This window comes from Calypte anna, chromosome 10 (assembly GCF_003957555.1).
Source record: "Calypte anna isolate BGI_N300 chromosome 10, bCalAnn1_v1.p, whole genome shotgun sequence".
NCBI classification, from domain to species: domain Eukaryota; kingdom Metazoa; phylum Chordata; class Aves; order Apodiformes; family Trochilidae; genus Calypte; species Calypte anna.
The window spans coordinates 2,920,335-2,944,305 of NC_044256.1; the positions used below are offsets into that span (position 1 = coordinate 2,920,335).

At 56.5% G+C, this 23,971-nt stretch overlaps 3 protein-coding genes across 4 annotated transcripts in view; 1 reads left to right on the forward strand and 2 right to left on the reverse strand.

Annotated features, from left to right (window-relative positions):
* Positions 1–1,877: 1,877 nt before the first annotated feature.
* UBL7 (ubiquitin like 7) lies at positions 1,878–10,303 on the reverse strand. The gene is made up of 12 exons (XM_008498597.2): positions 10,254–10,303; positions 9,686–9,898; positions 9,358–9,477; positions 7,470–7,552; positions 7,304–7,388; positions 5,855–5,912; positions 5,191–5,324; positions 4,783–4,832; positions 3,561–3,728; positions 2,818–2,940; positions 2,239–2,384; positions 1,878–2,059 (listed from the first exon to the last, which is right to left on the reverse strand). Exons 2-11 carry the CDS (start codon positions 9,867–9,869, stop codon positions 2,247–2,249), a joined length of 1,143 nt encoding a protein of 380 aa, XP_008496819.1. The 5' UTR covers positions 9,870–9,898; positions 10,254–10,303; the 3' UTR covers positions 1,878–2,059; positions 2,239–2,246.
* A 733-nt stretch (positions 10,304–11,036) lies between these two features.
* On the reverse strand, positions 11,037–13,037 carry LOC103532802 (actin, cytoplasmic type 5). The gene is made up of 2 exons (XM_030457225.1): positions 12,939–13,037; positions 11,037–12,511 (listed from the first exon to the last, which is right to left on the reverse strand). The coding sequence occupies exon 2, from the start codon at positions 12,498–12,500 to the stop codon at positions 11,370–11,372; it is 1,131 nt and encodes a 376-aa protein (XP_030313085.1). The 5' UTR covers positions 12,501–12,511; positions 12,939–13,037; the 3' UTR covers positions 11,037–11,369.
* Positions 13,038–13,229: 192 nt separating this feature from the next.
* Positions 13,230–23,971, forward strand: part of ARID3B (AT-rich interaction domain 3B) — a 36,833-nt gene continuing 26,091 nt past the window's right edge. For both annotated transcript variants that reach the window (XM_030457199.1, XM_030457200.1), the window contains exons 1-2: positions 13,230–13,322; positions 16,719–17,395. In XM_030457199.1, coding sequence (XP_030313059.1) covers positions 16,814–17,395 — 582 coding nt within the window. In that variant the 5' untranslated portion in view covers positions 13,230–13,322; positions 16,719–16,813. The remainder of the gene's footprint in view (positions 13,323–16,718; positions 17,396–23,971) is intronic.

Here is a 23,971-nt window from a genome sequence, read left to right on the forward strand (position 1 = left end):
AAAAGAAGCCCTGCCAGCCCCGTGAGAGTCTGAAAACCCCTCCCAGCTTTGGGCAGCAGCATCTGTGATCCAGCTAATCCTGAGTGAGGCTGGGCTGACAGCAGGGCTGGTCCCCACTGCAGGGAAGGAAGGGAGGATGCTGTGCAGATGCCATCCACTCCCCCAGCAAAGCAAGGAAGGAAGACAGCAGGGATGGGAACAAATTAATCAGTTTTCACATACAAGGGATCACAGGCATCATCTGGAGTGGGATTCCAAAGCAGGCAGTGAGGGCAGGAACCTGGAAGGGCCTGTCCAGTCTGGAAAGCCAGTTATGTCCATCACAACTTATCTCCTACATATTGAAAAATAAAACCAGACCCTCCCTACAGAGAGGCTTAATCCTCTCCAGAGGATTAAAGTCTCTCTCAGTCAATGGGCTGCCCTGGGGAGAACGATCCAGCTTTGCTGGGTGATAGCTGAGATGGTATCAGCAAACACCCGTAAGCTGGAGAGGAATTAGAGGGGAACACAGGCAGGATGAAGGTAGGGGAGGATTTTCTGCTTTTAGCTTCCCTGGTAACACAGGGTGGCATTTCAGGCAAAGCAGATATCTTCATGCCTTGTTAATCACAGTGGAACAATCAGAGTGAAGCTGAGCTGGGGTCTGGCTTCTCCCAGCTCCCGTGGACTGTAATTACAGGCAAACACTTTGGATTGCCCTTGTAGCTCAGGTGCAGGGCACTGCAAAGGTGGCAGTGGAATGAAAAAACACTTCAGAAAACACTGGCTGCAGCCAGGCTGACTGTGTCACAGACCAGGCATTTCTCCCAAGCCATCAGGCAGCAGCTCACACTCCCTGGCCAATCTTAGAATCACAGAATGGGCTGGGTTGGAAGGGACCTCAGAGATCATCAAGTCCAACCCTTGATCCACTCCCCCTGTGGTTCCCAGCCCATGGCACTCAGTGCCACATCCAGGCTCTTTGGAAATATCTCCAGACACGGAGAATCCACTACTTCCCTGGGCAGCCCATTCCAATGCCTGATCACCCTCTCCAGAAAGAAATTCTTTCTCATCTCCAACCTAAACCTCCCCTGGCACAACTTGAGACCTTTTGTGCCCTCTTGTCTTGCTGAGAGTTGCCTGGGAAAAGAGACCAACCCCTCCCTGGCTCCAACCTCCTTTCAGGGAGTTGTAGAGAGTGATGAGGTCTCCCCTGAGCCTCCTCTTCTCCAGCCTCAACACCCCCAGCTCCCTCAGCCCTTCCTCACAGGAATTCTGCTGGATCCCTTCACAGCCTCCTTGCTCTTCTCTGGACCTGCTCCAGCACCTCAATCTCCTTCCTGAGCTGAGGGGCCCAGAACTGGACACAGGACTCAAGCTGTGGCCTCCCCAGGGCTGAGCACAGGGGCAGAATCCCTTCCCTGGACCTGCTGGCCACGCTGTTCCTGAGCCAGGCCAGGATGCCATTGGCCTTCTTGGCCACCTGGGCACACTGCTGGCTCCTGTTCAGCTTCCTGGCAATCCAGACTCCCAGCTCCCTTTCTGCAATGCCTCAACCCATGGCCTTGTCTTTTTAATACTTCCTGTCACCTTGTGGTGGCCTTCGACTTCTGCACCTCGGCTGGCAGGAATTTACCAGTCTCACCCAACACCACAGACAGGTTTCTGGATGCTTCTCTGCAGCACCTTTTTGAAGAACATCTCAACTTCTTGTGCACTGGTCTGACCCAGGTCAGCTCCAGCCCTAAACCCGGTGTCCTCCCAGCAGCAGCTCTGCTCCCTCAGAGTGCCCTCTGCTGAGGCACCAGCAGCCCTGCAGCAGGGAAAGAGCTTCCAGCAGGTCAGGAACACAACCCTGGCACAGATCACAACCCAAACAACAGGAGAGTCAGTAGAGTCCATTTAATGCAGCCAAACACAGAGGGACCACAGCAGCCACACGAGATAGACCGAGGCAGGAAGGAAACAAGGGGCAGCAGAACCTGGTGCTGCAGACCTAAGGCTGCTGCATCCTCCATCACATAGGGGACACCTCTGTCTCCACCTTGGACCAAGTTCTGGTGGCCAGAAGGAGCTGGAGAAGGATGTGGAGCTGGAGGAGCTGTGCTCAAGCACAGTCAGTGCTCTCCAACAGGAGCACACTGCCAAGAAAGGAGCAGCCACTCCTGCAGCTCCATGCTGGAGGGAGGAGCCCTTGAGCAGGGGGCCAATTCCCAAACCCAGGAAAATCACAACCACCTCAGTGCAACTCACCAGTCCAGCTAGGGAGCCCCACCAGCAAAGATGAGCTCTAGGGCAGCCTGGATGTCCCCTCCAGTGGCCTGCAGGGCTCGGAGACTCAGCTCATCATCGTGGATGCCCATGTCCCTCAGCTGCTGAAGCTGTGGCTGCCACTGGCTCTACAGACAAGGGGACACAAGGGGGACACAAGAGGGACACAAGGGGGACACAAGGGGGACACAAGGGGGACACAAGGGGAGATGTGAGAGGCCAAGCAGAAACAGCACAGCCCCCCCCTTGCAGCTCACTCTTCCACGCTGCACCCTCCCACCTCTCTCTGGCCCACCAGAGCAATGCTGAGCACCCAAAAAGATCCTGAAAGCTCCAAGTCTGGCTGCAAACTCCCCGAATCCACCAGCCCACCCCCTCCCTGCTTCCAGCCAGTACTTTTGCCCCGGTCTGTCACACCTCCTGGGACTGCCACTCCTCCAGAGATGGCCCTTTCAGCTGAAAGGAGGCAGCTGGAAGAACTCCCTCCACCCTGCAAGGCTCCAGGTGCTGGTGACACAGAGCTGCCAGGGGTTACCCAAAAGGAGAGGCTACACCACTGACCTGCAGGCTGGGCTGCCCTGAGGCCTGCAGGGCGTGCTGCAAGGCCTGGCTGAAGAGGTCATTGGTGATGGGTGTTCCTGACTGGACACTGGATGACATGGGGGAGGTCCCTGAGGAGTGACCCTAGGAGGAAATCAGTTGGCTGTGGATCAGGAGAACAATGAGCACCAAAGCCAGCACAGAGCAATGCCTGCTGCACTCCCACCCTCCCACTGGAGGGGACTCCAGACATAAAAAAAAAAAAAACAAACAGAAAAACCCCAGCAAGGCTTCCCAGACCTCAGCAGGGCTGGTGCTCGGTCAGGAGATGGTTTTAGGGCCCAGGAGTGTCTCACCAGCTGGTTTTAGGGACCAGGAATGACTCATCAGCTGGTTTTAGGGACCAGGGGTGTCTCACCAGCTGGTTTTAGGGACCAGGGGTGTCTCACCAGCTGGTTTTAGGGCACAGAAACGTCTCAGCAGCTGGTTATAGAGCCCAAGAGTGTCTCACCAGCTGGTTTTAGGGCACAGGGGTGTCTCACCAGCTGGTTTTAGAACCCAGGAGTGTCTCACCAGCAGGTTTCAGAGCCCAGGAGTGTCTCATCATCTGGTTTTAGAACCCAGGAGTGTCTCACCATCTGGTTTTAGAACCCAGGAGTGTCTCACCAGCTGGTTTTAGGGCCCAGGAGTGTCTCATCAGCTGGTTTTAGGGCCCAGGAGTGTCTCATCAGCTGGTTTTAGGGCCCAGGAGTGTCTCAGCATACCTGTGTGCCAGGGGTGGGTGTGTGGGAGCTGCTCTCTGGGGTGCTGGCCAGGGCCAGGGCAGTAGCCAGCTCACTCTGGGTGATGGGCCGGGGTCCTGCAGCCCCCGTGTAGCCGAGGGAAGCCGGACGGGAACCAGGGGTGCTGCTGGAGGGGGTGGATCTTGTGCTCTGCAGGGAAGGGAAAAAAAAACCCCAATACAACCACCTCTTGATGCTGGTGGCTGTGTCCCAGGAAGATCTGGCTCCTCCTGTGCTCTTTCCCTGGGATCCCTTTCCTACAGGACTTGAAAAATGGAGTGTGGAGCTTTTTAAACCCACAGGATGGACCAGAGGTGCCTCCTCTTCCAACAAAACCTGAATCACAGAATGTTTTAGGCCTCCCTCCAAGATCATCCAGCCCAAACTCTGACCAACACCCTAATCTAACTATTAAATACCTCATTAATTACCTCATGAATTATAACGACCTTGTAAATACTTCCAGGGAAGACCCCACCCCTGACCTGGGCCATTCCAATGCCTGACAACCCCCTCAGTGAAAAAACTGTTTCCCAACATCCAGCCTGAGCCTCCCTAACCTGGGGGTCACCCTGGCAAGGCCCCCAGCCCTCCCACAGTCATCCAGAGGAGGAGGAGGCTCAGAGGGAACAGGTCACAGAGTGTGACTGTTGGAAGAGACCTCCAAGATCATCCAGTCCAACACCTCTGCTCGACTGGAAAAAAAACCAAACCCAGAGCAAGTGTGTTCCCCTGAGAAGTGCAGAAACTGGCAGTAAACTTTTTAATGGATCATCCATCAGCTTAAAAACAAAGTGTTCTCAGCCTGCAGCAAAGCAATTAGCTACTGACAAGCACTTTTTTTGATGTAAATCTGCAGTTTCTCATGGAAAAGATTTTCTCCTTTGGAAAGGAAGGAAGAGGTCCCTGCCTCAGAGAGGGGGCTGGCTCCACACTGCCATGGCTTCTCAGCCACACTCCCCTGCACACAGCCTGCTCTCTGCACCCCCTGGGCTAGGAAGGGGTTTACACTGAGCACAAGAGCTTCTCTGAGCTGTGCTTCGAGAAAAACCCAACTCAGAGAGCACCCCCAAGCACACACACACACTGAGGTGTTTCTCTCCACAACACCCCCAGGAGCCAGAGCAGCTCCTGTTGGTCAGGAGGCAAGAAGAGAGGAAAGTTCTGGAGGTTTGAAGGGCCACAGGAAGAGCTGGGTGCTTACCTGGTGGAAGTCATCTTCATCATCAGAGAGACCTTCAAAGAGGAAGCCACCTGGGACAGAGAGGAGACCCAAGAGATGCAGAAAAGTGGGTGCTGGCAGGAGTCAGGCCCCAAGTGAGGAACCTGGAGGGTGCTTGTGCCTCAGCAGCAGGTGAGCAGCAGCCAGACCCCTCTGCCCAACAGGCCAGCAGAGTGCTGTGGCCACCAAGTCATCAGAAAAGCTTAGCTGGGAGAGGCCCTGAGGTTAAAATGCCTCACAGGGAGCAAAACCCCTCAGCCCACAGTGCATCTCCCCAGCTCAGGAACACAAACCTCTCTTTTCCTTCCAGCCCAGAGCACCCACTTGGCTGCAGAGCCCACAGCCCCCCATCTCTGCAGGCAGCCCCCTCCCCCGTGGGGCTGCAGGTACCTGGCATGTCCCTGTAGGAGCTGGAGGCCATGGCCCTGGAGGAGGTCTCTGGGGCTGGGAGGGGGGTGCTGCCTGCCACTGAGTGCAGGACCAGGACGATGGCATTGACCAGAGCTGGGTGAGCTGGAATGAGCCTGGAGAGCAAGAGTGAGAAAAGGAAACCCCCTCCCCTCAGGCTGTGCTGAGCCCACCCCCCTGACACCTCCTCCCCAGGGGAGCAGCTCCCTGCAGGAAGGAGGTTGGAGCCATGAAGGGAGGACCAGAAGGTCTCAGCCTCACTATGGAGATGGAAGATGAAAACAGAGTCTTGGGGGGGTGGGGGGTGTGTGGAAACATCTCCTTTGCAGGCAGAGAACTTTTGGGGGGTCTTTTCTTCCAGGCAGAAACCCCAAAGTGGTGCAGAGGTTCTGGCTGACAGACTAGAGGTGCACCAGCAGTGTCAGCCCATGGGCTGGGTGTGACCACAGCCCCATCTCCCCCCAACTGCTCTGGGGGTTCAGCCCTGCCTGGAGGGAGCTGCGGATCCAAGACTTGGGTCCTTCCTCCCTGCTGCTGAGGAAGAGGAGCCTGATCCTGCCCTCCCTGGCCTGTCTGTGCTGGCAGAGAGAGCAGAACTCTCTGTGTGTGACAGCGTGGCAGTGTGACAACACCACACACAACTCACGTGTCCAGCATGCTGGGGTCTGCAAACACTGAGAAGAGATCCTTGTCCTGCAGAACTCCTGGGAGGGGCCAGGAAACAGGAGAGAGAGACAGGATGCAGGGAACAGGAAAAAGCAATGGGAAAAAGCAAAACAACAAACTGCTTGTGAGGACCCAAGCCACTTCAAGACACCACCAATATTCCATTATTGTTCTCCCTGAAGCTTTTTGCATCTTCCTGGGGGGACTCCTGGCCACAGCCACACACCCCAGGAACGAGCCCTTCCCAGCAGATCTCACACCTCCAGGTCAGGCCCAAACCTGGCACCCAGCTCACCCCCACCACAAACACCCCACACCTTCCACCTGCCCCAAAGCCTGGTGCCAAAAAGCTGCTGACTGCCCAGGCTGGTTAAATGCCATGAACATTCCTGGGATGCTTTGCAGCTGGCAAAGAACACCAATCCCCCTCCCTGCTCCCCTTTGGGCTCCACATCCCTGATCCTTTCCAAGCCAGCACCCATCCCCAGCAGAGCACAGCTCTGACACCTGACTTATGGTCCTGGTTTGGGTCAGGATAAAGGGGATTTTCTGTCTTGGACTTTTGCTTTCAGCTCAGTCTCTTGTCAGCAGCTGCACTGCTGAAATGAACAGCAAGTTTCTCAGGCAGTGTCTGCTCCTGGGACTGATCCCACTCCAGGGTTATAGTTCCTGCTGGAGAATGGGCTGCAGAGCCAAGAGCTGCTCAGCTCTGAGGAACATTTTGCCCTCCAGAAGGAGAAAAGGAGTAAAGAGGTCCCACCTGCAGCCTCCTTTAGGGAGGAACAGACAAGAGAGATGCCAGAATTGACCAAACAGAGGATTCCATCCCATACACCTCATCCTCAGGATAAATTTGAGGAATCACAAGGATCCAACCCCTTCCTGCTTCCCCTTCTTCTCCTCTCCTTGTTTGCTTCAGCATCCTGGGAGGATTCCATCCCTTCCTCTGCCTGTGCTCCTGATCCATTCCAGCCTGAATCTGTGTGTTCCTGCCTCCAGCTCCCAACTGCTGCTGACCCCAGGATTCCAGCCTGGACTTTCCCAGGGCTGCCCTGCAGCCTTGGTGGTGACGTGAGAGTTATTGGGGGGGAGGAACCTGGGATCAATTTTCCTGTATATTTGTATAGATTTAATAATTTTTCCTATTTATCATTCCTGTTTCATCAAAGCTGTGTAGTTTAGTTTCCAACCCATCAGTCTCTCTCCCTTATTCTCTCTTCTTTCCTTATCAGGGAGGAGAGGGGGATTAACAGAGAGCAGCTGTCACTTGGGTTTAATTGCCAGCCCAGTGTTAAACCCTGACACTTATGTACCACAAAAGGACATTTTCTCCAGAAAAGGGAAACTCTCCCTTCCCTGTATCAAGAACCCACCACTGCTCGTGCTCACTGGGCTGCTCTCAGCCCCTCTGGATCCCACCCAGACTCACCCAAAGCAACGGGGTCACTGCTGAGGCCCGGAGTGGCCACGATGATCTGATCCAGAGACTCCTTGTTCCCCAGCATTTTGAAGACCTACCAGAGACATCAGAGCATCCTCAGGGAATCTCTCCAGCCAGGATGCAGCCTGGCAGGAGGGCAGGAAGCCCCACTCACTGCATCTCTGTAGGCAGGGCTGCTGTGCAGGGCAGTGTGGAGCACCCGGAATTCCCGGATGGCTGCCACCTTATCCACAGGCTCTGAGGGAAGGGAAGCAAGGGAAGGAAACACAGGTTATTCCCTCTGGAAGCTTCACCAACCACCCCACACACCCTTTAATCCAAGGGGACTTGACCATTCCAGAGGAGCAGGGCAGGGACTGATTGTGAGTGATTCCTGCAGTCCCAGGGCTGGGGATGTCTGCAGTCACCTCCTGTGGACACCCCACAGGAAACCCCACGGGACACCCCCACGGGACACCCCACGGGACACCCCCACGGGACACCCCCACGGGGCACCCCACGGGGCACCCCACGGGGCACCCCCACGGGGCACCCCACGGGACACCCCCACGGGACACCCCCACGGGACACCCCCACGGGACACTCCCACAGGACACTCCCACAGGACACCCCACGGGACACCCCCACGGGACACCCCCACGGGACACCCCCACGGGACACCCCACGGGACACCCCACGGGACACCCCCACGGGACACCCCCACGGGACACCCCACGGGACACCCCACAGGACACCCCACAGGACACCCCCACGGGACACCCCCACGGGACACCCCCATGGGACACTCCCACGGGACACCCCCACGGGGCACCCCACGGGACACTCCCACGGGACACCCCACAGGACACTCCCACGGGACACTCCCACAGGGCACCCCACGGGACACTCCCACAGGGCACCCCACGGGGCACCCCACGGGCACCCCACAGGACACCCCCACGGGACACTCCCACAGGACACTCCCACAGGGCACCCCACGGGACACCCCACGGGACACCCCACGGGACACCCCCACGGGACACCCCACGGGACACCCCCACAGGACACCCCACGGGACACTCCCACAGGACACCCCACGGGACACTCCCACAGGACACTCCCACAGGACACTCCCACAGGACATTCCCACAGGACACCCCCACGGGGCACCCCACGGGACACTCCCACGGGACACCCCACAGGACACTCCCACGGGACACTCCCACGGGACACTCCCACAGGGCACCCCACGGGGCACCCCCACGGGACACCCCACAGGACACCCCCACGGGACACCCCCACGGGACACCCCCACGGGGCACTCCCACAGGGCACCCCACGGACACCCCACGGGCACCCCACGGACACCCCACGGGACACCCCCACAGGACACCCCACGGGACACTCCCACAGGACACTCCCACAGGACACTCCCACAGGCCACTCCCACAGGACACTCCCACAGGACACCCCACAGGACACTCCCACAGGGCACCCCACAGGACACTCCCACGGGACACCCCACAGGACACTCCCACGGGACACCCCACAGGACACTCCCACAGGACACTCCCACAGGACACTCCCACGGGACACCCCACAGGACACTCCCACAGGACACTCCCACGGGACACCCCACAGGACACTCCCACGGGACACCCCACAGGACTCTCCCACAGGACACCCCACAGGAGCTGTAGGGACAGCTCTGAACTGCCACCCCTTATTCTGCAGTCAGGCAGCCTGGAAACACCCAGGCTGCTCAGCCAGCTGAGTGACTTTGTCCCCCAGCCCCAGGCAACACCCTTCAGTTGGTCACAGCCAGGCCAGGAAGGGATGTTCACCCCCCCCCCAACATTCCCTGGCTCATTCCTCAGCTCTCCCATCAGCAGGAAAACACCCACACCCCCTTCCTGCTGCTGGAAGGGGAGGGTTCCCAAACAAACACACCAAGCCCAGCCCTCAGAGCAGCCTCCCAGGAAGGGATCACCAGAGAAGCTGCTCCTCAGCCCACACCCAGCACACCTGAGGAGGAGATGATCCCCCCCCTGCCCTTTCCTCACCTGGCTTCTGGTCAGGCTCAGGCCAGGACTTCCTCAGGACATGGACAGTGGAGCCAGACTGGATCCCATAAAAATCCAGGGTCTGCTCATCCCTCAGCTTCCGGCCACAGTAGATGAGATCTGGGGGAGGGAAACACCTCCAGGTAAACACCTGGAGCAGCCTCAGCCTGGGGGTTCTCCCCCTGCAGCACAGGGAAAGCACAACCCCCCCTCTAGCCAAGCCCGCCCTAAGAGACCTCAGAAGCACAAGCACAGGAGGTTTCTGACCCAAACCAACGTCTTACAAAGAAAGCTTTGCCAGGACCCTCCCGTCCCCCCAGGCACCTACCAATGAGCTCAGGGTCCGGGACAGACTCTTGCAGTTTGCCAGTGATGAGCTGCTTGAGGTAGGAGATGCTGCAGCCCCCCAGCGGGCATTCTCCCAGCTCTGTCTCCGGCAAATGGAGGATGGATTTGGGAGCCAGGGGCTGATCTGCCAGCTTCACGGCGATGTGCCACTCGGGCAGGGCCATGGCAGCTCCTCAGAAAGCCGCCCCGAGACCTCCCGGAAAGGAGGAAAACGAAGCCAGGTCAGGCCCTGCCCCAGCCACGCAGCCCTTAGACGCTTCCACACCCTCCACATGGGGCAGGACACAAGCAGGACCAGCACCGGGCCGGGATTATCAGGCTCCTACCCCACCCTCAAGGCTCCCGTGGGGCTGAGGGGAGGCACAAACCCCCCGGGGAGGCGGAGAAGACGCCAAGACCAAGGCCCGGCCCGCCAGGCGCATCCCCCAGCCCCCGAACCCCCCCTCTCCCGGTACACAGAGGGCGATGCGGCCGCTCAGCGGGGCGTCCCGGGGGTCCCAGCCCCGTTCCCGCCGCCCAAGCCCCGGCCCGCAGCCCCCCCACGGTACCGCTCTGCCCGCAGCCCCGGGACGTACCGGAAGCGGAAGTGCTGCGGGTACGCGATGCACCCTGGGAAACCGAGTCCACCGAGGGAGGAGCGCGGAGGGCACAGGCGGCGCCGGGATGGGAACGCCGCTGATTGGCTGCCCGTGGCGTGACGAGGGAGAGAGAGCCAATAGGCGGCCGACCGAGGGGTTAAGAGGGAGCGGCGGCAGGCGGCGGTCCCTGAGGGCCGGGGGGGCTGAGGAGCGGCCGGGTCTGAGCGGTCCTCCCGGTACCGGCGATTAACGGGGCGGTTCCCACCTCTCCTCCGGGGAAAGGAGACGACGAGGTGGAGCAGGAGGGGTCCAGCTTCCCGGCAACGGGCAAGCCCCAGCTCTGTCTGCTGCTTCTCCCAAAAAAGGAGCAGCGGCGGCCCGGTGGGTCAGTGATCCCCGGGAGGTGCCAGCACTGCTTGCCATGAGAGCTGCTAAAAACAGCCAACACTACCATGAAAGTACACAAGGGCTGCGAGAGCCACATACCAGGCGAGCTTGCCTCGCTAACAGCTCTTAAAATGGTCTGCGGAGCCCTCAGTGGCTCTAAAAGGAGCCCCGACACCATTTGTAGAGGATTTACCCCAAATTTGGGTCTCTGAAGGCAGCTGGAGGTCCAAGATGGTACCTGGTGTCATGGTACCTGGTGTCATGGTACCTGGTGTCATGGTACCTGGTGTCATGGTACCTGGTGTCACACCCTTCACAGGGAGAAGGCAGAGCCCACCCTGAGAGAAAACAAACCCAGCCTCTTGCAGTGCTTTCCCAGCCTAAGGAGTTTATTTGTGTTCTTACAAATGAGGCAGAGGTGACACAGCTCGAGGTGACAAAGCCGAAGGTGACAAGCGTGACACGAGTGGCACCCTACACTTGTGACACGGGGAATGTGAACGACCCCCCCAAACCCCTCCCTGGCAGCCTCCGAGCCCCGAGCAGGAGTGCTGGGAGGAGGAGGAGGAGAAGCAGCAAGCCGGGAGGGCCACGGCCTAGGAACACGTGAGACTCTTGAAAAACCTCAAGAAAGGGTTAAAACGTGGGAAGGGAGAGAGGAAGGAGCGTGGTCCGGGTGGGAGGGAGGTGGCTGCCCCTCTAGAAGCATTTGCGGTGGACGATGGAGGGCCCGGACTCGTCATACTCCTGCTTGCTGATCCACATCTGCTGGAAGGTGGAGAGGGAGGCGAGGATGGAGCCCCCGATCCAGACGGAATATTTCCTCTCTGGGGGAGCGATGATCTTGATCTTCATGGTGCTGGGCGCCAGGGCCGTGATCTCCTTCTGCATCCTGTCGGCGATGCCGGGGTACATGGTGGTGCCCCCCGAGAGGACGGTGTTGGCGTAGAGGTCCTTGCGGATGTCCACGTCGCACTTCATGATGGAGTTGAAGGTGGTCTCGTGGATCCCGCAGGATTCCATGCCCAGGAAGGAAGGCTGGAAGATGGACTCGGGGCAGCGGAACCGCTCGTTGCCGATGGTGATGACCTGCCCGTCGGGCAGCTCGTAGCTCTTCTCCAGGGAGGAGGAGGAGGCGGCCGTGGCCATCTCCTGCTCGAAGTCCAGGGCCACGTAGCACAGCTTCTCCTTGATGTCCCGCACGATCTCCCTCTCGGCCGTGGTGGTGAAGCTGTAGCCCCTCTCCGTCAGGATCTTCATCAGGTAGTCGGTCAGGTCCCTGCCGGCCAGGTCCAGGCGCAGGATGGCGTGGGGCAGGGCGTACCCCTCGTAGATGGGCACGGTGTGGGTGACGCCGTCCCCCGAGTCCATGACGATGCCAGTGGTGCGACCGGAGGCGTAGAGGGACAGCACGGCCTGGATGGCCACGTACATGGCCGGGGTGTTGAAGGTCTCGAACATGATCTGGGTCATCTTCTCCCGGTTGGCCTTGGGGTTGAGGGGAGCCTCAGTCAGCAGGACGGGGTGCTCCTCCGGGGCCACCCGCAGCTCGTTGTAGAAGGTGTGGTGCCAGATCTTCTCCATGTCGTCCCAGTTGGTGACGATGCCGTGCTCGATGGGGTACTTCAGGGTGAGGATGCCCCTCTTGCTCTGGGCCTCGTCCCCCACGTAGCTGTCCTTCTGCCCCATGCCCACCATCACGCCCTGGTGCCGGGGACGCCCCACGATGGAGGGGAACACGGCTCGGGGGGCGTCGTCCCCCGCAAAGCCCGCCTTGCACATCCCGGACCCGTTGTCCACCACCAGCGCCGCGATCTCCTCATCCGCCATGCCGACCCCACCTGCAGCGACCACAGACACCGGCTGCCACCCGGGGGGACCAGGCAGGGCGGGAGGGGCAGCACGGAGCCCCCAAAAAGTGTCCCCACGCCCCGCGGCCCCGAAGGAGCGGGGACACCGCGGGCAGGAGGGGCACTCAGGAGCCTAAACCCCCCCCCCAGCCCCATTCCGGGGACGCATCGCTCCCAGAACACACAGGAGCAGCCCCTGAGGTGACAACAAAAAGCCCCAACCTCTTCCCGCTCCCGCGGAGATTCCACGCCACGGACCCCGCACACCCACGGACCCCGCACACCCACGGACCCCGCACACCCACGGACCCCCTTCAGCAGGGCATCCCCACACCCGCTGCCCGCAGGGAGCAGAGCGCAGCCCCGCACGCTGCCGAGGGGAGCGGCGAGGCCGCAGCACCCCCGGTCCCGCCCTGACCTGCGCTCCCGCAGCCTCCGCTCCGTCTCCTCCCGCACTGCCCACCCGTACCCCGCGCTCCTCCGCTTTATACCCGCCGGAACCGGAAGCCGCCCTTCAGCCTCGCCGTGCCATTGGCTGGAGGCCGCCTCGCCCCTCCCCTTTCCCCGTTCCGCGCTGTTTCCGGGTGCCGCCCTCCGCCGCTTTCCGTTGCCCGCCGCCGTACCCGGAAGCGGGGCGGGCGCTTCCGCCTGCGGGCCCCGCCCCCGCCGCCCCGTTTCCGTCCGGGCTGAGGAGGGGCGGGCGCGGGGGTGGAGGGGGGGAAAGGGAAGAGGCTGAGCTGCGGGCGGAGCCCAGGCGGCCGCGCAGGGACCGGCACACACCCGCTCCCGGGGCCTGCCCGAGGTAACGGCGCCGTTCCCCGACGTGGGGGGGGGGGGGGGGGGAGCTTCGCGGGAGGGGGGCGGGAGGGCAGCACCGGGGGAGCTGAGGAGGGAGGATACTGAGGGGGGGGGGGCAGGCCTGTACTGTTGGACGGTACCGGGAAGGGGGGGGGGATTGGACGCGGGTGGATCCGGTTTGCGGGTGGCTCGGTACCGCCGCGCTCGGGTGGGTTCCGAAGCTCGGGAGGTCTCCGGTAAGGCCGTGGGGGGGGCCGAGGGGGGGAGCGGGAAGCGTTGTTGTTTACCGCCCCGGGAGAGCCCTCCCGGCCTCGCCCTTTAACCCTTTCCCGGTGATTTCCCCGTGGAAAATCTCCCACCGGGGGCCGCGGGGGGATCCCCCCCCCGGTACTTCTGGGATCCCCCCCCCTGGCTCTTTGGGATCCCCCCCCTCGCTACTGTGGGATCCCCCCTCCCCGGTACTGTGGGATCCCCCCGGTGCTTTGGGATCCCCCCCCCGGTTCTTTGGGATCCGCCTCCCGGTACTTCGGGACGCCAGGAAGGTGCCGGGTTCTGGATGTGCGATCTCCCCCCCCCACAAGGGCTGGGAGGGGAGGGGGGAACCGAACCTTCCCACGGGCTCGGGTGGGAAAGGGACAAACCCACGGGAAATCCCCCCACGGAGCGGCAAAACGGGCGCTGGGAGCCGGGATGGTGTTACCGGTCTGTTCGGAGCGGTTCCGTTGAGCTCCGGGGCTGGGTCGGTTGTTGTGAGCCAGGTTCCGAAACTCCCGGTACCGCCGGGTGACACCGATCCCCACCCGGGGCGGGGGTGCCGGTTCCACGAGGGATCGTTCCTGCGGGTGCGGGGCTGCCGTGGGACCTGTCACACGCCACCCGCGGTACCGCAGCTCCGGGACTCCAGACCGGGGGCTTGTTCGGCTGCTCACCCGGTACCGGGACGTTTATTGTCCCGGACGTCCCCGGCCAGGGGTGGGGTGGGGGTTCTGCAGCACCCGGCCCGGTTTTGGGTGCTGGAGATTCTGCAGTACTGAGCCTGCTGTGGGTTGGGGGTTCTGCAGAACCCAGTCTGGGGTGGGCTGGAGGTTCTGCAGCACCCAGCCTGCTGTGGGATGGAGGTTCTGCAGTTCTTTGGGTCCTGGGGGTTCTGCAGCACCCAGCCCTTTTTTGGGGTGCTGGAGGTTCTGCAGAACCCAGACCACTTTTGGGGTGCTAGAGGTTCTCCTGGGAGCCCGTTTTTGGGGTGCTGGAGGTTCTGCAGAAACCAGTCTGGGGTGGGCTGGAGGTTCTGCTGGGAGCCCATTTTTGGGGTGCTGGAGGTTCTGCTGGGAGCCCGTTTTTGGGGTGCTGGAGGTTCTGCAGCACCCAGCCCGTTTTTTGGGGTGGGATGGAGGTTCTGCAGCACCCAGCCTGCTGTGGGATGGGGGTTCTGTAGAACCCAGTCTGGGGTGGGCTGGAGGTTCTGCAGCACCCAGCCCATTTTTGGGGTGCTGAAGGTTCTGTAGCACCCAGTCTGGAGTGGGCCGGGGGTTCTGCTGAGAGTCCGTTTTTGGGGTGCTGGAGGTTCTGTAGCACCCAGCCAGTTTTTTGGGGTGAGATGGAGGTTCTGCAGCCCCCAGCCCGTTTTTGGGGTGCTGGAGATTCTGTAGAACCCAGCCTGGAGTGGGATGGAGGTTCTGCAGCCCCCAGCCCGTTTTTGGGGTGCTGGAGATTCTGTAGAACCCAGCCTGGAGTGGGCTGGAGGTTCTGCAGCCCCCAGCCCGTTTTTGGGGTGCTGGAGATTCTGTAGAACCCAGCCTGGAGTGGGCTGGAGGTTCTGCAGCCCCCAGCCCGTTTTTGGGGTGGGTTTTGGGCTCTGTGGGTCCCTGGCCGGGCCAGCTGGTGCCTTGTGCCTTGCCCAGCAGCCTGGGGGTCTTTCCAGGCTCCTCCTGGCTCCTCCAGGCCACTAATCCACTTTGTATCGTTTCATTTGCAAGCTAAAGCCCGGCAGAGATAAATGCAAATGGACCGGGCCGGGCCGGGCTTCTCGTTTGGGTGCTGTGAGTGAGCACGGGGAGGGCTGGAAGAGGGAAAAGGGTTCGGGAACAGCTTGGTGGAAGAGGCACCGAGTGAGTGAGCATCCAGAGGAGAGCTTGGGAGCTGCTCTGGAAGGTGGTTCCCCTTTTCCAGTCGGTGTCGGGTGGGTTATTCCGTGTTTTAGGAGAGAGCCGTGGGTGCTCTGGGTGGGTTTGTCAGCAGGAGAGTCTCTTTTCCATGTTTTCCCATTCCCTGGTTTTGGGCTCGGTGCTGGTGGTAAAGAGGAGGGTGGGAGGTGGCCAGGAGCCTCCCGAGCTTGTTTGTAGTTGGCTTTTTTTTCCTTTGTTTTCTCCAAGCTGACTGAATTTCGGTGGCAGTGAACCTTGAAGGGTAGGGAGCAAGATCATCTGCTCCAGCCTCTTACATTAAAAGAAAAAAAGGCTGAGAAGTCCCCTTGGTCAGCAGCAGGTCCACTTTGTGGCACAGAGTCCAAAATGCAGACCCCGGGTTTTTAGGGGGGGGGATCAAAGGTGTCCTCACCTTCTGGGGTTTACTGCACAGCCCTGGGGGGGGTTTGCTCCTGGCTCAGGGAAGTCTTGCTGAGGGTCAGGGTGGAGATCCTGGAATCCTCTGGGTTCCTTCAGCTGGGAAAATGGAAAGGAAGCCCCAGGCAGGGCTTGGGATGTGCTGGGAAGTCCAGGAAGCAGAGGGAGGACTTGCTGGGTGCTCGGCTGCACTGTTGCAGCCTCCAGTGGGCTTGGCTTTGCTCTCCTTGGGAAAATCGTGGCTAAAGTTAGTTGTTTTTTCAGGAAGATGCCAAAGGAATCCAATAGGGTAACAAAAGCATAAAAGAGATAAAAGCATGGAAGAGATAGATGACTGAGATGGAAATAAAAGAGATAAAAGATGACTGGTGTGTGTTCTTGCCCATTTTTTAATGGAAATATGACCAAGCTGATCATCCCAGCCATCTCCTTTTAAGGCAGTGTTTTCAGAAGCTCCCAACCCTGGATGTTAAACTTAAACGTTTCCCAAGTGATTATTTAGGAAGCGTGGAAGGGTTCTGACCAACAACAACAACAAAAAAAAATTAAAAAAAAAAATCATGAACTGTTGGGAGAGTGGACAAAGGCATTTCAGATGCTGCTGTCTTTGGGGTCTGTGAAGCTAACGTTGGAGCAAATGTGTTCAGCTTGAAAATACAATTAAACAGTCTGAAAATTGAATGCAAGTTTGAGCCTGAGGCTGTTAAACACGAAGCTGATTGTTTCACGGTCTCCTGCACAGGAAAGAGTATTGGCTTTGCACTCTATTTATCCTCTTCCTGGGGAAAAGATGAAAGCATTTTTATATTCATACAGCCAAATATTTGTCTATCTTTCAGATTCTGCCAATCTCCCAAGGTCGGGGCTCGAACCCTGCCGGCTCCAGTCCACACACCCCCCCTCCCCGTCTCTCCCCAGCCATGCAAAGTGCGGGATGAAGCTGGAAGCAGTGGTCGAGCAGCTGCAGAAGCAGCAGCAGAAGCAGCAGAGTCCCCTGCAGATGGATTCCCGGGAGAGGCAGCAGAGGCAGATGAGGGAAGCCCAGCTGCTCTACACCCAGCAGCTGGCCGTGCAGCACGCTGTCCTGGCAGCCACCTCTGCCAGGCCTTCAGCTGGCTCAGCTCTTGGCCCCTTGGCCAGAGGGCCCCCTGCAGCCGGGGCTGCCCGGCCTTTTGATCAGAGCAGCATGAATTCAGAGCCAGAAGAGGAAGAGGAGGATGAGGAGGAAGAGGAGGAGGAGGAGGAGGAAGAGGAGGAGGAGGAAGAAGGGGGCTTGGAAGGCGGAGATCTTGATGTGACTGGGAAAGAAAGCTGCTCTGCTCTGAAGTATTTTCATGCTCCCAAAGTTGCCCATCCCAACCAAAGAGTGGCCTCTACCTCAGCCCCCCTGGCAGGCACTGGGCACCAGCGGGGGCAGCAGGGCAAAGAAGAACAGGGTAAAGACACTGCCAAGCAGCCCTACTCCACTTCCCCCTCTGCACGCCAGAACTGGCGGCTGGAGGAGCAGCTCAAGCAGGTCAGTGCTCATCTTCCTTCCTTCCTTCTGAATGAGAATGCCCATGGTTAGTCAGACACAGGACTCTTTTGGCCCAGTGTCCTGTTACAAGCACGAGCTCGGAAGGGAGAGCAGGGACCAGGCACATGCAGAGCAGTGCTGCCATGCTTTGCTCCTCCAGGGTCCTCCTTTCCATGAAGAGGTTTCACAAGAACTTGGTTTGCTTTGCAGAGATGGATTTCCAGCTAGTGATACTGAAAACCCAAACTCTTAAGAAACTTCCTGTGGAGGCAGAGGTTTGGTCTTTGGCTCGTTCCTATCTAGCTGCTGCTGTGCCACTCAGTCTGGGACAGGCTGGTGTTATATTTATTTCTCATGCAGACACTTTCCTGCTATTGCCTCACTGAAGTTATTTCACGTGTGTCTTGTGTAAGCCCTTTGTGTGAGACCTCTGGGCTGCTCTGACTTTGGGTTTCTGGTGCTAGGCAGGCAGGGGAGAGAGTTTGTCCTGTGAGCCTGCAGGTATTTCAGGTGTGGGGAGGAAGGTGCTGCCTGGCTTTAGCAGGAAGGTGAATCTGTGTTTGACTGGTGAATTGCTTGCTCCTTGTAGATAAATGCCAGGAGGTCAACATTTTTTTTTTTTGGTTTTTTTCCTGGTTGTAAGAGGGTGTTTCAGCAAACAGGCAGTTGTGCTACAGAGCTGACAGGAGCAGGCTGTGAGACATCAGCAGCATTTCTGTGCATGGAAATTGAGCCAAAGGACTGCAGGGCTTAAAAAAAGGTTGGTTTCAGTGTCCTTTTCTACGGATGTTAGCCCGAGTCTGAAGAGGTTTTGCTTCTGTATGACAAAACCTACTGATTTTTCCTCCCCTCCTGCAAAAAGCCTATGATGTCAACAAGCTTCATGGTGGCTGGTGAGCCACAGGGGTTTGAATGGTTCCTGTGGGCACTCAGGGCAGCTTTTCCCCTTGGCTGTTGGGTACCTGCATGAGTTGATGTGTTTTATGCTGTCAGAGGCAGCAGTTGGAGGAGGAATTGCTAAAGCTCGTGCCAGACCATCCCCAGTTGGTTGTTTCTACACCAGTGCACGTGGCAGGGACTCCTCTCTCTACTGGGGAGAGCCCAAGGGAGAGCTGGGAGGATGGTGAAGGGACCTGAGCATCTCTGCTGGGAAGAAAGACTGAGAGCCCTGGGGCTGTTTAGCTGTGAGAAGGCTGAGGGGGGATCTGAATGTCCATCAGTATCTGAGGGCTGGGGGGCAAGAGGAAGGGGCCAATCTCTGTTCAGTGGTGCCCAGGAACAGGACAAGGAATAATGGGTTGAAGTTAGAACATGGGAAGCTCCACCTCAACATGAGGAGAAACTTCTTGGCTGTGAGGGTGAGGGAGGCCCAGGCTGCCCAGAGAGGTTGTGGAGTCTCTTTCTCTGGGGAATTTCCAACCCCTGTGAGGCCTGTCCTGGGTGATCCTGCTGTGCCAGCAGGGTTGGACTCATGGAGAGGTCACTTCAAACCCCTCACGTTCTGTGGCTCTGTGAAGTGTCCAGGTGAACAGTGCTTGTGACTCCTGGTCCCAGAAAGCGTGCTGGCTAAGCAGCCCCACTGCAAGGGATGCTGCTCTCTTTCCTCTGGGTTTGCTTCTCCAGAGGAGCTGGCCTGAAAAAGGACTTGCTGAAACTGCTAGAGGGAAATGAAGCAGGTATGTCAGGCAGGGGCTGGTGGCTGAAGAAATGGTTTCATCATTTACTGAAGTGGCTGGCAGAAACTTCCTCATTCAGGGTGGAGAAGAGGAGGCAGGCCTGGTGTTAGATGATCAGTTTCTAAAAATACCAACAAACTCAGCATTAGTGTTTGGTGGTTTTTGTTTCTAACTTAGTGGGTGTGAACAAGGATGTCATTGTGCTTCAGTGCCCTGCTTGCTTATCTTGTGAGAGCCCTGCAAATCTGACTGAATTAATAGCCTTGATTCCTGGGTCATTTGCTGTGTTCTGGGAAGACACATGACCACAAGCATGCCAAGATCTGGTCTTAGCTGATGTGGAATAGCAAAAAAAGAAACTAAAAAAAAAAAAAAAAACTTTAAAACTTTGACAACTGACATATTGTGCACTAAGACCTATCCAGTCGTGTTGGCCCATCCCAGCAGTGATGAAGTGTTTTGGTAGTAGTTTGCAGCTGAGTCTGAAGGCCAAAGTGCACAAAGCTTCACCAGGTAACAAAACTAAAAGGTGTAAAAGCTTCTTGGTGCTGTTTGACTGCTGGGGAGGCAGGCAGTGCAGCACCAGGAAGAAGAGGAATCCAGGAGAATCAAGTTAAGGAACAGATTATAAAGAAACAGCAGGGATGTGCTGTGCTGCAGCAGCTCTGGGTGGTGGGAAAGTGGGGCAGAAAGTGGGGCAGGTTCAAGTGTGGCCCCAAAATTCTGTCCCCTGGTCCTCTTACTGGTTAAGATGGTTTGGCTTTTGCAGCCACGCTGGGGAACGGTGTTGTCAAGGTGCTGAGAAGGCTGTGTTGAGGCGGCCAAGCTTAGGGATGCTGGAGCAGTGTGGTCACCTTGGGTAGGGTAAATATTGCAGAGCAATTTGTTTGCACTCACCACGGGAGCCTGCATGCCAGGGAGTAAAAATTTAACTGGGCTGGCCCAGCTCGGAGGTGGTGAGTGGGGGCTGCAGGGAGCAGGAAGAAATGCAAGGCAAGGCTGGGGGGAGACACACACGTGTCCACGCTTGAATTTTTTCATTTCAAGCAAATATTTTATAGATACCATGGCTTTGGGGTCTTGGTTGGTTTTTTTGGGGGGGGGGTTGGGGTTTTTGGGGGTTTTTCTTTTGCATTTGCTTAAAATGGATTATAAAACCCAACCCCAGGATCAAATGCAGAAGTGCCTGTCCTCTCCAGTTTGTTTTGGAATGATTCCTGAGCTTGTCTTTTTTAGCTTCTGTTGAGATGGAGGCCAAGAACCACTCGGTGTGCTCTGCTTCCAGCTAGCTCTGCTCTGCTCTGCTCGGGGAGTATTTGTGGTATGCATAATGGCTGTCGCTTGAGGAAGGGGGGGGAGGGATGGAAAAGTCACTCCTATTTCTTCTTTCAAGTGTGGATTTTGATGCCCTTGGAGAAAAATGTATCTGGGAAGCATAAGGCTAAGATTGCCAGGAAGGTACGTGGGGTGAAGATGGCAGAAGGATGGAAACTACCAGTGAGGTGAAGCCCTTTTCTGGTCAGTCCCAGGCAGCCAAGTAAATAATTGTAGAACAAGGCAGCAGACAAAAGAGCTGGCTCAGCTATGACACAGGCAGTGGGAATCCTGTCAGCACAAACCAACCAGGGAGTGGAGTTGCTGGTGGGTGAGTTGCAGTCCCCAAAGAAGAGGCAGGGTTGTGTCTGTGTGTGTTCAGCTCATTTGCTCCTCAGGACTTGCTGGAATCCCCTGCAAATCCATCACAGCTCCCTTGAAAAGGGCATTGGGGGCTGCCTCTCTTTGGCTAAAAATGAGCTTTTAATTCCTGGGGTGAAGATGTTGCTTGCAGCAGGTGGCAGGGTGTGGGTCTCACATGGCTCAGCAGTGGCTTTGGTTACTGGGGAGAGCCAGGCAGGATCACAGCCACCCCCTTACTGCTGCTGCCTCCTCCTCTCCACCCAGGCCAGCCCTAGCAGCACCAGTTTTGTCATCCACATTACCATATGCATTCCTTGATGGGATGTGAAAATAAAGCCAAGGTGTTCAGGCATCAGCTGGCATTTAGTGCCTTCTTCCATGCAGCAAGGTAAGTCTCCAGAAGGCAGCTGTCTGATTTCCAGGGAACAGTTACTGGTCTGTTTTTTTGGGGGGGATATCTCATGTTAGGTTCTCAGAAGCCAGCAGTTGCTCCTGAAAATCCTGACCTAAACTTTTACAAAGGTCACGGAGTTTATTAAGATAAGTCAGCTCAAAATAATTACTTTGCTTTTGCTCTAGGGTCTAGGAATGAGTGGCTGGGATTCCATAACCTTAAGTATGTGCCTCGAGTGTTGTGTGTGTGGAGGCCTTGCTCAGGAGATATTCATTAATCCAGAAGGGGTGAAGGTCCCAGGAATAAGAAAGTTGCATTTCACAGGGGGTGTTTTTTGCCTCCTAGTTCCTTCAGGCACCCAAGACCCAGTTCAGGGGCTGGGTTTCTAATTCTTCATGTGACTCACTGGATATTCTTTCTTTTTATGATGTAGAGGAGGAGAATTCTTCTTAACAGCTGATTTCTGCTGCTTTCCATATGTACTATCCAGAAAGGGCAGCATTGTTTGAAGAGTTAATGCCCTCCCTTCCTCTTTCCTAAAGGAGACATTTTATGCCATGCTGAATAAATAAAATTAGGTGCTGTTCCAAAAGACTCCAGCACTGTGTATGAGATACCCCAGCACTGTTGCAGGGTGCCTGTCAGCACTCATCACTGATGACTTATCAGGAATGGACCTGACATTTCCAAATGAGCTGTTTTGATAGAGTTGTCATTCAAAGAGGATATAAAATGAAACAAATAATAATAATCATCATCATCATCATCATCATACCAGCTGGTCCTTGGAATCCCGTTTACTGAAAGGTGTTTTCCATAAGAACAGATTCTAATTCTTAAAACTGTGGATTGCTGCTCCTGTTGAATTCGAGTGCTTTAGGTTTGTTTTGCTGCAGTTTTCATCCCCAGGAACCTGCTCCTGTTGGAGCCCCTCAGGTGGGGTTCCCCAGGAGCTGTAGCTCAGCGTGCAGCACCAGGGGCTGGAGCAGAGCAGCATCCAGGGAACAAAGTCAACTTTGTTTAATCCACTCAATTATGCCCGGGAGGAAAGAGCCAAGGAATCACTCGTGGTGATGACTGCAGGCAGCAGCCTGCAAACAATTCCCACCAGGCATCTGAGAGTTGCTCCAGAGCTTCATCTCCAGGAAGAATTCCACGGGCTTCATCAAGGTCCCGCTGCGTTGCAGCGCCCGTGCTATATCTGGAGGCAGAGCAAAAGAGCCTCGTTTCTATCCTGGGGAAGATGTGGCTCATTTTAGGATGGGTTCAGGCACTGAAGTTATCTTTAGGCACAGTTGCAGCTTGTCTCCTTCAGTGCCAATCTGTAGAAATCCTGGCTGAGGCAGTGGGGGGAAGGAGCGTGGATGTGTTGTGCTCTTGCATCGCTGTTTTTCTCACTTCAGGGTAAGTCTGAGGCCCTCTGATGTGGCAGTGAGAATTCCTCTTCCCACAGCCACACAGCCCTGAACAAATCTTCTTGTCACTTACATTTTAGTTAATTCCTCTGAGTATTTGTGAATAGGAGTCATTCACTAAGAGCCCAACTTTTCCTTAAGGATAAGGAAACAGATTCCTGTTTTGCAAAGGGTTGTGTTGGGCCTGCAGTCACTAGGTCATGGGAGTACATGAAAGAAACTCACTTTAATAAAAAAAACCATAAAATAGGTAATTAATCTGTTAACTTCAGTCCATTCTTTTTTCTTTTCTTTCCCTTCCTCCCTGCCATTCCTGAAATTGCTAAAATGTTTCCAAACCAGAGCTTGGAAGCTTTAGATCTTGAATCGAGCTCTGTTATTTAGTAGGACTGGGAAGGGTTTATTCCAATTTCAGCAGAGCTTTACCAGGCAGCTTGTGCAGGCAGTAATTATAACTTGGTTCTCCATGCTTGAGAACTCGCAGCTCAGGGCAGTAGTCCTGATCTTATCAGCGTTTTGTAGTACAACAGTTTGCTTTATAATAGCATCTGTTTCACTTCCTAAGGCTTAACTCTGCCCACAAAAGGAATTTCTGTGGATTCTCTGATAATCCTGAAATTGCTGCCCCTGTACCTTTTCATTGACTCGGTGCTTTCAGTTAACCCATGGGGTAGGGGAGGGGCTTTCTTTTTTCACTGCAGCACTTAGCCTACTCCCTAAGTAGGTATTTCAGCAGATTTCTGGCCTGAAACCTCTGTCAGGACTGCAGGGCTGCAGTATGCAGAATGCTTTTGAGTTTCATGCTCCTGTTTTAATTTACTTTTTTTTTCCCCTCCTCTTATTTCTTTTAACACGTTAAAGCTCCGGTGGGTTCACTGCAGCTCAGGGTCTGCCATTTGGCTACAACTTGGTAGTCCAGTAAAACCTTGTCATCTGTAGCTGAGCCCTTGTCAAACAGCCCTGTGAAACTGGGGAGGAGGGGAAGGGAAATGAGCTGGAAAAGGAGCATTTCTAACTCTTCACCAGTGTCCCTGTTTGCAGTTTGTGCAGGCGAAACTGGAGGAGCTGCTGCTCTCTTTGTCTTAGTCCTTCCTCTTTTTTTTATCACACACACAGAGTTTTTATTATTCCTGTAGTCTCTGGGAGAGGCAGACACGTGAGAAGGCAATATCTGAGGTAGGCATCCTGCAGGCAAGGGTTGGAGCTGCTTGTTTGGGAGGTTTTTGTCCTGGAAAGAATGGGCTGGACAAAGCAGGAAAGCATTTGTCATCTCTCCTTTTTCTCTCTGCTTGGCAACTCAGGGTTAATTCTGGCTTTTGAATGTGGGATTGGAAACCAAAATTGCTCTGGACATCTGAGCTTCCCTCTAATAAGATATTCCAGGTGGTTAGGGAGTAATCCTAAAATAGCTCCA

Excerpts from the sequence above, each read along its gene's own strand:
- UBL7 (XM_008498597.2), bottom strand. The coding sequence starts at position 9,869 with ATGGCCCTGCCCGAGTGGCACATCGCCGTGAAGCTGGCAGATCAGCCC. Across the intron at positions 9,478-9,685 it reads CCCGGACCCTGAGCTCATTG|ATCTCATCTACTGTGGCCGG; the intron begins GTAGGTGCCTGG and ends TCCCTCCCCCAG. Across the intron at positions 2,385-2,817 it reads CAGGGCAGCCCAGCCTGCAG|AGCCAGTGGCAGCCACAGCT; the intron begins GTCAGTGGTGTA and ends CCTTGTCTGTAG.
- LOC103532802 (XM_030457225.1), bottom strand. The coding sequence starts at position 12,500 with ATGGCGGATGAGGAGATCGCGGCGCTGGTGGTGGACAACGGGTCCGGG.